Source organism: Leiobunum rupestre, chromosome 8 (genome assembly GCF_980474605.1).
Source record: "Leiobunum rupestre chromosome 8, qqLeiRupe1.1.hap1, whole genome shotgun sequence".
Lineage (NCBI taxonomy): Eukaryota > Metazoa > Arthropoda > Arachnida > Opiliones > Sclerosomatidae > Leiobunum > Leiobunum rupestre.
The window spans coordinates 11,747,450-11,761,595 of record NC_143391.1 but is presented as its reverse complement, the minus strand read 5'-3'; the positions used below and the strand labels follow the sequence as shown (position 1 = coordinate 11,761,595).

At 40.0% G+C, this 14,146-nt stretch overlaps 1 protein-coding gene across 2 annotated transcripts in view; it reads left to right on the top strand.

Annotated features, from left to right (window-relative positions):
- The window catches only part of LOC149932388 (metalloprotease TIKI1-like), a 74,824-nt gene extending 61,775 nt beyond the window's left edge, over window positions 1-13,049 (top strand). The window contains exons 4-8 of one of the 2 annotated variants that reach the window (XM_090155411.1): window positions 11,092-11,482; window positions 11,561-11,651; window positions 11,723-11,883; window positions 11,973-12,195; window positions 12,323-13,049. In XM_090155411.1, the coding sequence (XP_090011537.1) occupies window positions 11,092-11,482; window positions 11,561-11,651; window positions 11,723-11,883; window positions 11,973-12,195; window positions 12,323-12,524 (1,068 nt within the window). In that variant the 3' untranslated portion in view covers window positions 12,525-13,049. Of the gene's footprint in view, window positions 1-11,091; window positions 11,483-11,560; window positions 11,652-11,719; window positions 11,884-11,972; window positions 12,196-12,322 lie in introns of both variants that reach the window. The other variant, XM_090155410.1, reaches the window with a different exon arrangement.
- Window positions 13,050-14,146: the final 1,097 nt, after the last annotated feature.

The window sequence follows — 14,146 nt, the reverse complement described above, 5'->3', positions numbered from 1 at the left end:
AAAGGATATTGTTGAAAGACGGCGTTTCTGATTTCTATGGGCAGTACTAAAATTAAACATGGTAAAATGTTTTTTCGTAGAGATAACCTAATAAATTTCAAAATAGAAACTTTTAGTAACCAAATTAGACAAATATTAACTTTTAGAAACCGATTTAAAAAAATAACTTTTAGTTAAAAAAGTAATTCAGTAGATAATGTTTATAAATTGTTTGTTCGATATTACTTAAGTTTGTACGAAGATCATTTTAAGTTGAGAGCGCTGTCTCGAGGTTTGGAGTCCTCGAAGCTGTGGCGTGGCCGGGGGGGGGGGGGGCACAGGGTACGTACAAATAATTTTATTTTTTTACTTTATTTTCAATGGCGTGCCCCCCCCCCCCCCGAAATAAAATCATGGCTACGCCACCGCCTCGAAGGTCTGTCGGATTGAACAGTTCCATGGCAGGAGGAAACAATTTCATTCGGCGTGGAGGCGTGGATGATCGGTCACGCCTTGCATGATCGCGAACGTTAAATTCACTTTTTAAAGTATTGGCGACGATGAATTTTAGGGTGCCGTAGTATCTCGCTTGAACATCCGCGCGACACTTCAGTTACGGCCGAGGTCAGGGATTTTTAAACGTTTGTCGGATATAGTTAAACACCTCTAAACAGAACAAATGTGGACCCAGAAAAATTTCTTAAAAAGGTGTTGAAATACACCTTAATTCTTCTCCCTTTATCTCTCAATCCAAAAACATCCATCCAGTCTCGGTTTTAATTACTACCCCCAATAGGCCTTTCCATAAAATATTTCTACGTGCTTTCACGAACATTTTATGGAAAGGTCTATTTACGTTTCCTACGCAACTTTCTAGAAGAGCTCTACGTCACGGCCTCTCCCGTTGGACAAGGGATTTCGGCCGATTGCAACACCATACAGGTGTGTGTTTCTCGCGCACTCGAACTCCGGTAAAACCACATTATACTTACACACAATAACACTTCACTCCATGTACATATACAAAAGAATACAGAAACTAATTAAAATAATTTTAGAAGACAAGATACTTCGTGACTAAAATGTGATTGTTACAATGACGAGCTTTCGAACCGAAGTTCCTTCTCAAGTCGTTAAATTCTTGATAGTAATGGCCAGATAAGCGTAAATTTTCAAAAGGGGAGGCCCAAAACCCTTTCAAATGGCCAACATTTAGAAAGAACTAAAATAGGCCTAGTCCAGTAGCTAGAAATATCTATAAATTAAGTTTTAAATTTAATACTAAAGAAATTCGTAATGATGAATCACATTCAGATTTTGAAAAATTATTAATTTTGACCTAATTTGACGTTACAATCCTCCCCTGGCTAATGTCTCAAGTCCTTGTCAGACCGCAGTAAAACTAAACCCAACTATTGTAGAACGAAAAGGAGATTTGTGCCTAAAAGTTCAAGCTGGACAAACTGATGATAATATGAAAATGGGAGAGTATAAAGCGCAGAGACGTCTCAATATTTACAGTTCACAAGGGTAAAACTAAAGCATATGGGGACACTAGTCCAAAAGGATAAAATAAAATAAACTAGCCTGTCGACACTAAACAAAAAATAATCGATAGCTAAACAAAATAATGGGAGGGTAGTAGGATAGCGTTAAATAATTTAACGCCTAACCCGCTCTGTGCTGAGATCCCTTGGTCTTAAACGTCGTCCACCATATTTAACTGGAGTCAAAGACTTCTCCCCTGACTCTTCAATATCTTGGGACAAAACCAGGCAGCTGTTATTACTTGGAGTGGGAGTCTCCAGCCCTAGCTTATCTTTACCTTGGGCATCGACAGTAGAACTACATTCTAACATCAAGATCCCCCGATGAGAGTTATTGTTAGCTGAAGACTCCTCCCCTGGTATTAATGAACCTACGGTGACAACGTCTGAATCGCTTATCTTATGATGCCCTCTCTCTCTCTCTCTTTAGGGTTTCAAATCCCGAATATGAAAAGTACCGGTTAACAATTTCCTATTTAAAGTTTCTAGTCGGTACGTTAACTTTGAGTGTTTGTGCGAAACGCGAAACGGCCCAATAAATCTAGGGCCTAATTTTGCCGAAAAATGATCAACGGCGCTGGAAAGATAATGCGCTTTCCTGAAGTCTAATTCGCCCTCTTCAAATTCGGCATCATGCACGGTGATTCTTATCGTACTGTGCTTTTTTCACGGCTTGGGCTTCCTTAATTTGATCTCGGGTGGTTTCGTACGCGTCCCAGTTTTTTTTTCGGAATAGATAAACGATAGACCTGCGACGAAATATTTTCGACGCAAAAATCCTTTCCCACTAAAACGGTGGAGGCAGTTTTACATTAGATAGGCTGGAGTGAAACCGGTCGAATCTTCAACCGCTGTCCTTATGGACATAGCGTATTGGGCTAGGGTGCTGTCGCAATTTTGTTGATCACTACCAACGAAATACTCTATCATGGTACCAATAGTCTTGTTAGACCTTTCAGTGAGGTTTGACTGCGAGGCATAAATTGAAGTATGCCTGGGCGCAATTTGTAGTGTTTTACACTCGGACGTAAACGAACCGACAAACTGTTTGCCATTATCACTTACAATAACTGACGGTAAGCCAAATCTAGCAAAAACGTCATCCACCAAATGCTTAAATATGGGAGGAGCTGCAGCATTACGCAATGGGAATATTGCGACCCATTTTGTTAGATGGTCCTGAATAACAAGGACGTATTTAAAACCACGTTTTGAACGAGGATTAAATCTAGTGAAATAACTCCCATGGTTCGGGAATGTCGTCGGGCTTCATTAACCCTGGCGGAGCTTGATTAGATGGCTTATGGGCCTAACATACGCTGCATGAGCGGCAATAATTAACTACGTTTAATGTTAAACCATCCCATGTATACAAACTTTGGATACGCCTGGTAGTTTTCTTAACACCGAAGTGCCCACTAGAGGGTATGTCATGGCTAAGATATAATATCCTAGCTGTTAGAGACTGCGGTACCAAAATTTTGAATCTATCCCAGATTCTCAGCACGCGATATCGTGAGTGTGCGCAGTTTAGGCTGTTATAATTTCATCATTGTCAAATTTCATGATAGTTCGAGGGGGGGGGGGTCAACAGGCGCTATCTGACCAGTGATATCTCCAGGGGCATTTTCTACGCGCGACAATGCGTCGGCTACGACGTTTGTTTTCCCCGGAAGATGGTGGATCGTTAAGTCGAAGGCTTGTAAGCGCGCGTTGCAGCGTGCGAATTTACCCGTTGGATCTGGTGCAGCTAACGAATGGCGCTGTTGCCAGTAAAGAGTTCAAACCGCGAAAACTAAACCAAACCACTCGCGCTTGACCGCAGAGTACTTTTTTCAGCGTCTGACAAGGATCAGCTGGCGTATCGAATAACCCTTTTTTGTTTGTTGACGGTCTGACTTAGGACGGCCCCGAGGCCGAGGCTTGACGCGTCGCAGTGAATCGTAAAAGGATGTTCATAGTTAGGGGTGCTTAGTATTCCTGTGCTAGCTTTATTCTATCCAATTAGATTACATACTTATCCAATTTAAAAAATAGAATTAGATTACATTATGTCCAATTAGATTACATACTTATCAAATTTAAAAAAAAGTTTACGTATCTTATCCAATTTGAAAAAAAGTTTACGTATCTTATCCAATTTGAAAAAAATTAGATTACATACTTATCCAATTTGAAAAATAGAATTAGATTACATACTTATCCAATTTGAAAAATAGAATTAGATTACATACTTATCCAATTTGAAAAATAGAATTAGATTACATACTTATCCAATTTGAAAAATAGAATTAGATTACATACTTATCCAATTTGAAAAATAGAATTAGATTACATATTTATCCAATTTGAAAAATAGAATTAGATTACATACTTATCCAATTAGATTACATACTTATCCAATTAGATTACATACTTATCCAATTAGATTACATACTTATCCAATTAGATTACATACTTATCCAATTAGATTACATACTTATCCAATTAGATTACATACTTATCCAATTAGATTACATACTTATCCAATTAGATTACATACTTATCCAATTAGATGACATGCTTATCCAATTAGATGACATGCTTATCCAATTAGATGACATGCTTATCCAATTAGATGACATGCTTATCCAATTAGATGACATGCTTATCCAATTAGATAACATGCTTATCCAATTAGATAACATGCTTATCCAATTAGATAACATGCCTATCCAATTAGATTACATACGTATTACGTATCCAATTAGATAACATGCCTATCCAATTAGATTACATACGTATTACGTATCCAATTAGATGACATACTTATCCAATTAGATGACATACTTATCCAATTAGATGACATACTTATTCAATTAGATGACATACTTATCAAATTAGATGACATACTTATCAAATTAGATTACATATTTATCCAATTTGATGACATACTTATGCAATTAGACTAAATTCTTATGCAATTAGACTAAATTCTTATGCAATTAGATTAATTTCTTATCATATTATATGAGTTATTCATAACCAGTACTTGGATAGCATATATTCTAGAAGCGTTAAAGTATTTCAAATCCCTTTATTTTAAGAACTACAGCGGAAAATCAACGGTACCTAGCCGAAAAACCTAGTAAAAGCGCTCTGTCCTAAGTAGTGATGTGAATTAACCGGTAAAAATAAAAACGGTAAATTTAAATGTATGGAACGTAAAATCACAGTGCCGGAAATTCGGAGTCTTTAACAGGAAAATGACTTGGTTTTCTGGTCGAATGTAAAATGTAATTGTTTTATTTGAAGTTTAACAAAATATTTTTGGGTAGTTTCGGCTTTATAAAAAAAATTGTAAATTTACCGGTAAAACAACTCGGTAAATTTACCGTAATTTTACCATTACCGGTAAATTTACCGGCTCACACCTCTAGTCTCCCGCGGTTTTAATCTCTGTTATGGAATTCTCTCTTGGCAAACTGTACCAACGCGCTTCTCCCTGAACACCGATGCGCTGCTGTTGGAACACTTCTACAGGGCTTGATCTATTTTTGACCTACTTTGAGAAAACAATTTATACGCGAATGTATAACCAAATATAAACGTTAAATAAGAAAAATGTTATGTAAAAAAATCTTTTCGAATAAAAATGTATTTATTTTTATAACTTTTCCGGAGAATAGAAGCGAGTTTCATTTCGCATTCGTTCATTGTTCTTTATTTCTTTGTCGCGATAGACGAGTATTTCGTCACGAGTGCATTAATCTCTCGGAGAGGGAAGAATTTTAATCTTGTCATATGATTCTCTGTCGGTCCGTCGCTTTTCTTTTGTCGTTGGGAAGCCGCCTCGGCCACGAAATGAATTAAACCGAGAGCTATAATGTCATTTGTTCGGGCTAATTAGCCTGACGCGTTTAGAAGCGGATTTCGCAGCGGGGAACACCCGACCCGTCGTCGCACCACCCAACCCGCCCCGCCCTCCCTGATTACGACGATTTTTCGCTTTTCTTAGTTAGTTTTTTTAAGAAATGAGCGGGAAAATCGCCACTGGATCTATAGAGTTCACTGGAAGCGCGTGTCCGCTCGAGACGGGTGTCTAGGTCCGTCAAGTAAACTCGGAAGAGCGAAGGCGGTATCGGTAGAGGACTCGACTGGCCGACAGGACCGATAAGTAATTCTTCTCGTCGACCGTCGAAAGTTAATTTCGGATGCGACGCCATCTGTCGGGAACATAATGGAAAGGGCGTTTCGGCCGTCGCGAAACAAACTTCGTCGGCTGCTGCCGCTTCTTCTTCATCTTCGTCGCCGTCGGATACGAGCTTAACTGGGCCGACTCACCGGCTAGATTGCCCCCCTCCCCCTCCTTGGTGTTTATCCCCACAAAATTAAACTACTAATTCGCGCGCAGCGGGAAATTAATTTTATGGTGTGGGAAGAACCGGGTTACCCGCGTACCGACGCTACCTGACAGTTTAAATCGATCCTGTCTGTAGGGTACGGTATCTTCGTGCTGATTTCGATTACTTTATCAACTAAGATTTTAGAACTCCCGACGCTCGAAGTCGATGCTTAACTAGCTTCATTTGCATATTCGTAGTGTACCCAACTTCCAGTTCTTTCTTTCTCGTCCTTTTGGCGCCGCAACTAGGAGCCACCTTCATTCGTCCACCCCATCTTTTGTCCAACCCAGCCACCGTGATTCATCTAACTAGCGACGGCGTTTTAGCGCTTGTAAAAACCCGCGCCTAATTCTTTGCTAGTTTTAACAGCGAGGAAGAAGAAAACTACGGGAAAGAGTTTCCTCATCCTCCTAAATTGAATTCCAATATCTGCCTCGTTGGTTAGGCCTACAAGCGTATATCGCGAAGAGCCGCGCGGGGATGCGGCGATGCCGGCGAACTGCGGAAGAGACTGAGGAGAAAAAACGCGTCGTTTTAACCCTCACCAATCTTCACGCTTCGCGCTTCTCCGAAAATGTCATAATTAAACATCGATAAGCTTACGTTAATATATGGGCTCCTAGTTCCCCTCTGGCTTAAAGGTACCCCCCTCCCGTCCTGAAAAGGTACATCCTCTCCCCCCTCGTCCTAAGTAAAGGAATGCACCGACGGCCATTTTTAAACTAAAACAGAATAGCGAATTGAATTTTCGGTTCCACGGAGGAATAAAAAAGAAGATAAAACCAAGAGACTGTATCGTTAGCGAGTTGATTTAGTTTTCTCTTTTTATTTTGGCGCTTTTAATAAATTTCAGTTGTGTTTACTTTCCTTATCTAAATTCCATTTCAAGTAAATCTTTTTACATTCTGGCCCCTAAAAGTATCCTTTCGGCGAACGTTTTTTTTGGTCGTAACAAAATGATGTTCTACGCGCGATTTTAGCGGAGAAAATGGTTCGAAGTAAGTAAACTGCGGGAATCGTTTTACGAATTCTAATGATGTTTGAACTAACGTAATAACAGAAATGAAGGCGCACGTGCTCCCGTTGCTTTATATTTAATTTGAGACGCATCAGCAAAAACCTTCTCGAAGCGAAAGAAGGGGAACTGTTTAAACCAGTTTTAAAGAAAAGCGGTTACTAGACGGAAGTTTTTGTACCTTGTTACTTTATTTATTTTTGGTTTCTTTCGGAGAAGGCCAAGAAATATATAACTGATTGTTCGAGATGGTAATGATAAGAGACAGTGTATATACGGAATATTTATCCCTTCGACAGTTCGACTAATCATTTATAGAACAGATCCGCGCAATTAGAAGCCTTATCTAATGAAATTAAACGATGGGAAACTCTAACGATGATAACGTTTTTTTTTGGAGCCGCTCGCTGGATGGCAGTTGAACCCCGGGTATTTGACATGGCGCGCAAATGGGAGCACTTTGACGCCGGGTGTATAAAAAAAAATCAAAAGGGTTCGAACGACCTTTTCGGTGCAGTTCCACGCGAGAAAAATATCGGCGCGCGGTCGAAAAAAGCTATCGATCTCCGTGTTTTTTCTTCGTCAAAGGAGAGAGTGTGTGCGTTCGGCAGAAAGTATTCGCGGAAATTTTTGAAGGTATTAAGCCGATAACGGAAAACGATATATTAAGGCTTTACTGGTTCATATATTCGTGTAGGGAATGACAAGCCAGTAAAATGGAAGCGATATAAGGCGGCGACAAATAAAAAGGACGCCGAGTAAAGAGAGAGAGAGGGAGAACGGTGTTAGCGAAGGCGAGAGAGTGCCGCCATCTGGCGCCCGCTCTACGGAACGACGTTTAGAGACAGATAACAAGATTCTCCCAATCATCGCTAAACTTTTCTTCGTCGCCTTTTTCCATTCTGACGTCCCCTCCTCACCCCGGTTTCGCGGGGAGGGGGGTGATTTGAAAAGAGTGCCGGCTAAAAGGGAACTTTTGCCGTATCAATTTCGCCTCTACTTTTCTTTTTTAAAGACGTCTGAAAATTTTCCATCAATCTCGTCCGTAAACGACGAAGAACATGGGCCGTAATAAACTTCGCAGCCACCACCACCCTCTCCTCCTCTAAGGCCACCTTCTGCCGGCACTCTCGAACTCTTTCTCTTCGAAGGAGTCTTCCGGCGTGGCCATCATCCCGCCGAAAGAGTGATCCGAAGCGTTTCAATTAACGCGATAAAACGGACGCTTTAATAAAGGCGCCGGCCAATGTCTCGCTTAACGTCCGTCGCTTCACGTTCTCTTTCTCACTTCTGGAAGACTTCAAAGTCTTTAGCCATGTTCCGGTTAGTAAATCTACTAACGCTGTACGAGAAAAAGAATTTATCTCTGTTTGGTCAAAGTTTCTCGGCAAATCCCAAAGACGTGTAAACGAGTTCGCTACCGTGTTGTTGAAGCGATTGGAAAACAGATTCGGAGTCTCTCCCGCTTACACGTACTCGCTTAACACTTTCCTTTTTGGAAAGAAAACTTGGCTTTTCCCAAAACTTCACCGCTTAGCGTTAATTTCTAAACGTGTTCTGAAACGTAATATTTCTCTTACTATCCTGCTATATAAAGTGTCTTTGTAAACAGTTTTTATCGCGACCGTAAGACGTCGCGCGTTCGATAATTCCCATTATTCTTCGATACAAGAGGCCAACTGCGACTTTTTTCGCGTCTTTTTTTGCCGGGGAGGAAGCTCCGAAATGCGTTTACATTACGAACGATTTCCATTTGAATTTCAATGCTTTTGGATTGAGGTCGCTACGTACGTACGTTCCGACGAAACGAAAAAATTCTCCCTTCGCGGTGGCGGGGGGAGCGCCCCCGAAGTACTCTTCAATCCCAATTTTTTTGTCCGTCTCGTTCCTTCTCTTCATCCTCCAGTATGCCGCGCAGTGACGGAGAGAGAGGTTGAGCGGGACCAGACTGAGTGGGAGGGTGCCGACCCTCCCCGTTTGGAGTCGATTGGAGATGGATTACAAACGATTTTGACCCAAAAATCGTTTTTTCCTCACATTCGCGGCAACTGAGTTTTAAAAGTTTTCTTCCCTCTTCATTGAAGAGTAAAAAAGACGGAGGGGGGGGATCAGAAACGCCCAGTAAGACTAATAGTCCGAAACGCTGATATCATCATTTTGTCTTCGAATGGTACGCGTTAGTTAGGAAGACCATCGATCACGCGTGTTTTATCGAAACGTTCCGCAATTTTTATTACAACCGCCGTTTTCGTCTGGAGGACACTCCACCTTTCGGGGCCCGACGTTTTCGGTTATTTATTCACCCAGAGCCAGAGTTTAAAGATTTGTTTCTATTCCGACTTTCCGACCAGCTCCTTGACAGTAAAAATAGTCTTCTTCCCTAGTGCTGGACTGTCGTACCCTATGAAGTCCTTGTTTAGCTTTGAATAATATTTATTTTATTTATAGAAGCTCATTTAATAGATCGAATCCGAAAATCAGTGGGTAGAAATTCCGTCTCCATTATCTTGAGAATACTCGAGGGATAAGACACTCTTTGCGAACTCGGTGTACACTGCCGTACCTTTGACAGGGCTAAATGGAACTCGCGAACTCTTGAAAATATGTACCTTTAACAGTGCTAAATGCACGAACTCGGTGTACAGATTATCTGAGACTGTCTTACCCCTCGGGAAAACTCACTTCATCTACGTCGTAACGTCGTCTTCCTTTACAACCCTTAAACTTGGGAAGCCAATTGAATAGACGGCGTTATGACGTAGAGGAAATGAGTCTACACAAGGTAATGAGAACGATTCCATATCGATATTATTTAAATTACAGAATAGCATCAATGATTCTATAAATTGTAAAACTTACAATACCAATTAAAATATCATGAAGGTGGGAGGGACAGCCAATGCACAGATTCTGAGGCTACTAGTGCCCGGAATTGATCCTGAGACAGCGAGGGCAGGATATTTACAATCGATTGATGCCTGTAGATCTCTCCGTTTAGGATTTCACAGCTCAAAAGCCAAATATTTGGAAATAGATGGCGTGTTTTTCTTAATCTTCAATCGGTTCCCAACTCAAATATCACAATAGTGCGTTAGTGGGCTGTAGGGTCTCGCGAATTGGGGAAAAATCCCATTTAAAATTTAAATTTCTTGATGTCACTTTAAACATAATATGATACTGACGAGAGCTACGTAAAAATATCATTTTCAAGACAATCGAACCTAATTTAAGAAATGTATGTAGATTTCAAGACGAAAACCGCTAAGAATCACTAAAATGGGCAAATGACCAACCGATTTCTAAAAATTCAATTGCGCAATCAACGGTTTGATACTGGCTGTCGATTCATGTATCATTGTCCATTTTTTCACAAACGGTTCGACAGTAATCGCCAGAATAGCAAATAGGTTCTAAAATAATTCCAATACAAACAAATCTGAAAAACTGTAATTAAAATGATTTAATATTACATTTCATTTTAGATTATATAGCCTATAGAATCAAAGTTTCGTCACTTACAAGGAGAGTACCCGAGGTGTTTATTGCCGATTTTGTTCAAAGTCGGGAATAATGCAGACCTATATGAGATATGAAATTTCCCAAAAGGAGACGTTGCACTACCCATTCGATTTGCCATGGCAACCGAAAACGTCTTTGATCACTTAAAACAAAAATAAGATTTTTTCCTTATTTTACCCAAAAATTGTTACAAATTTACCTCAAAATTGTTCCAATGAACCCAAAAATGATGAAATTTACCTAAATGTGGTACAAAATACCCATTTCGTGATTTTAATTTTTTTTTTAAATTTTCGTAGCTAGGACCCTGTGAAACCGAGAAAATCCCATGCTTTTTTAAATGGAGATTTTTTGTTATAAGTGGTCAAAAACATTTTCGGTTGCCATGGCAAATCGAATGGGTAGTGCAACGTCTCCTTTTGGGAAATTTAATATCTCATATAGGTCTGCATTACGCCCGACTTTGAACTAATTCTGCAATAAACACCTCGGGTACTCTCCTTGTTAGTCTAGAAAAGAGTCATTAATTGCTCAAAAAACAATAAACCAATAAAATAAAATATAAAAAAATCCAATTTAAAATAAAAAATAAATACCAACACTGTTTTCTTTGGCTAAACCATCTTGTTTTAATATATTATTACAGGTTGTATTTGCGTTAAATTTAACGCTAGCTCAACACGAGAGTCTTCGTAGCGGTGACAATAAGATGTCTTCGTATACGACTGACGACTTGATAAAGCATTACAACTGCGGCGACTTGGACTCTGTCATCTTCAACCGGGACACGACGCAGGTTCCAACCTTGGGTATCTCGAACGGCGGCGGTGGCACCGAATCTATCTCTTCGCGTCTTTCCACTCTCTGGACGACCAAGAACGTCAACCAACCTTACCAGGACCAGGAGGAAGCTCGGTTCATCGACGATTACTTCCGGGACGAACTCATTTACAAGCGAAACAAGCGAATGGCCCAAAGAGTGGCTCAGCTTCTTCGAACCTATCCGGATCAGACCTTTTTCTTCGCTTTCGGCGCTGGTAAATTACCCGCGCAATTTATTCTTTCGGAACCAATAATCCCATTGAGACGCGTTTTCTTTATATTATCATAAATAGGTCACTATTTGGGTAACAACACGGTATTGGATTTTGTCCAAGACGAGGGCTACGAGGTGGAACAGATTCCCCCAAATCGACGTCTTCGAAGGTAAGATTGTACTCCAGCTTTATATACGTCTTCATTTCGTAACGTTTCCGCTATTTTGACATTCCAAGTAGTAAGAAGTCCAAAGACAATCGTAAAGAGAGTTTCGTCGACGGGGGTGGATCTCCTTCGGGTCGCGGCGGAGGTCAATTTTCCGACGAAGGCGTCGTTCGCGTCCGAAGCGGAAACTACACCAGGCCATCTCTGCTCCATTTACCCTCGCTCCTAAACCAAGGTGATTATTATTCTTTGTATTTTAAATTTAATTGGCGCGTTACAACTTTTGCCGGGATCGATATTGATCGAATTCTTTGGTGAAATTAGCCGGAAGAGGTTACGAACGGCTGTTGGAAGAGGCGACTCTCAAGAAACCGGCTTTGATCGTTCCGTTGAATCGGCGCTTTGGCATTTGGAAACGAAGGCCTTCGGGCCACCCTTTCGGCTACCACTCGACCGTCCACTTAGTTCGGACCACTTCCGCCCCTTCCAGAACCGCCCCCAGGAAATTTAACGACCTCTGGGTCAGGCTCGAAAGCTATAGTACAAGGTTAGTATCGGAATTCCGTAAATAAATTATCCGATAAAACGTTCACGTAACTTCAATATAACTGGCAATATCTTAAACTTGTAAAGCGGTATTTAAGATAAAAATAACGGCGGAACTTTCTTTCTAGAGAACCATTTACCTCACCCCACGAAGGATATCTTCAAGACGAAGTGGAAGACTCGGAACTGGTCAAGAAGTCCATTCGCATTTGGTACGGCATTGCCAGTGGTGATCGGTCGCGAATCAACGAGGTGCGTCGTCTCACGACACTCACCATCTTCTTGTGCGTTTACGTGACTATACGTACTACGAATTCGAGATTTTTGTAATATTTATTAACTAGAAAATAGGAATGGCCGTAACTAAAAAGACGTTTTTTAAAAACCAAGAGACAAAACCCCGACCATTATACGCTATAAGCCGTTTCGCTTATTACAGACAACGCTTCTCCGCAGTAACTTTTTATCTCAAGTATTTAATCCTCGTTAGTGTCCGACAGATGGCGTTAGCTCGCTCCTTTTCGTTTTCCGTCATCGCTTAGTAATCAATACGAAATCGCCTCGACTGAAACGCGCGACTTCCTTTTACAGGGAGGAGCTCAGAAAGAAGATTGAATAAATCCGCGACCGTTCTATATTTTTTAATTTTATAAGTTTGTACGCTCGAAGAATCCCGAATATAAACTCTCGGAGATTGGCGGAAGAAGATAAGCCGAACCCTCCACGCTCTCTTACGACAACAATGAAGATTTTCTCCCCATCCTTTCATTCAATTCTGTATGGTTCGATGTTACCGAGCCCGGCGTGTACTCTGTAAAAAAAAAGGTGGAAACAGTTTTAAAAGAAGTATCGATTGTAAATAAAATTTATATTAGTTGATAATGTTTATCTAAACTAAAATTAAAATGGAACGTATTTCAATCATTTTCTATTTACTTAAGACTGAAGTTCGCGTCTATAGGTAAACATTTAGGGTATTCAGTTTGTGTTTTGAAAGGAGAGTCGTTACTATCTTTCATATCGATCGTTAGCACTACAATGGATAACGGTCGATCACTATCGTTAACTAACGAGATACGGTACACTCCTAGATACCCGCTCTTATCTAATTTGACATGGAAAAAGATACATTTACAGGGGTAGGCATATGTTTAAATACCTAAAGTCTTACCAGATGACAACAGTCTAAGACGTAGAAAGTTTAAAAATGTTAAGAACTTATGACGCATTTTTCCTGATTTTATTTTTTTTTAGTCTTTACATAAAATATCGCGGATAATAGTGTTAGCAAGAACCCATAGACGTACCAAGAACAGAGGAAAGGACATTTTGCTGGATCGCCTCCTAATCGATTTTTTTTAAAGAGGCGGAGCTATTGAGTCTTCTTCCACTATTGTTACTTCTAAGAATACACAGAAAATTACATATTATTTTTAAGTTGGTTTCAAGTTGGCTTTAAGTTGTCGTTATTAAGTTTCACGTTGGCTCTAAGTTGGTTTTAAGTGTCCTCTATTAAGCGAAATTAGAGTTGGTTTTTAAGTAGGTTTTTAGTTAGTTTAAGTAGTTCTTATTTTTTTGGTTTCGTAAGTTACTACAGGCGGAAAATATAAAAAGGCGGGGCTTATTTTGAAAATATAGATTCGGAGGCTCAACGACGGGCTGAAGCTATGATTACGTGTTCTTAGTACGTCTATGGGTTCTTGGTGTTAGTAATAAATCGATATTTAATTTAACCCCGCTAAATAGTTTAAATGGCCGCCACCTAGTGTACATAAAAGCATTAAAATTGAGAATCCAAAGAGTTCGCTCTATATGTTTGTTTCCCTGTAAGAAGTTTGCGAATTGGTCTAGACTCTTTTCGTAAAGAGCGCATAAAGTAAAATTAAGAAAATCAAACTTTATTTTTTCGGTATAAAAAATAAACTCTAGTTTAATAAAAGTAGTTTAAGTTG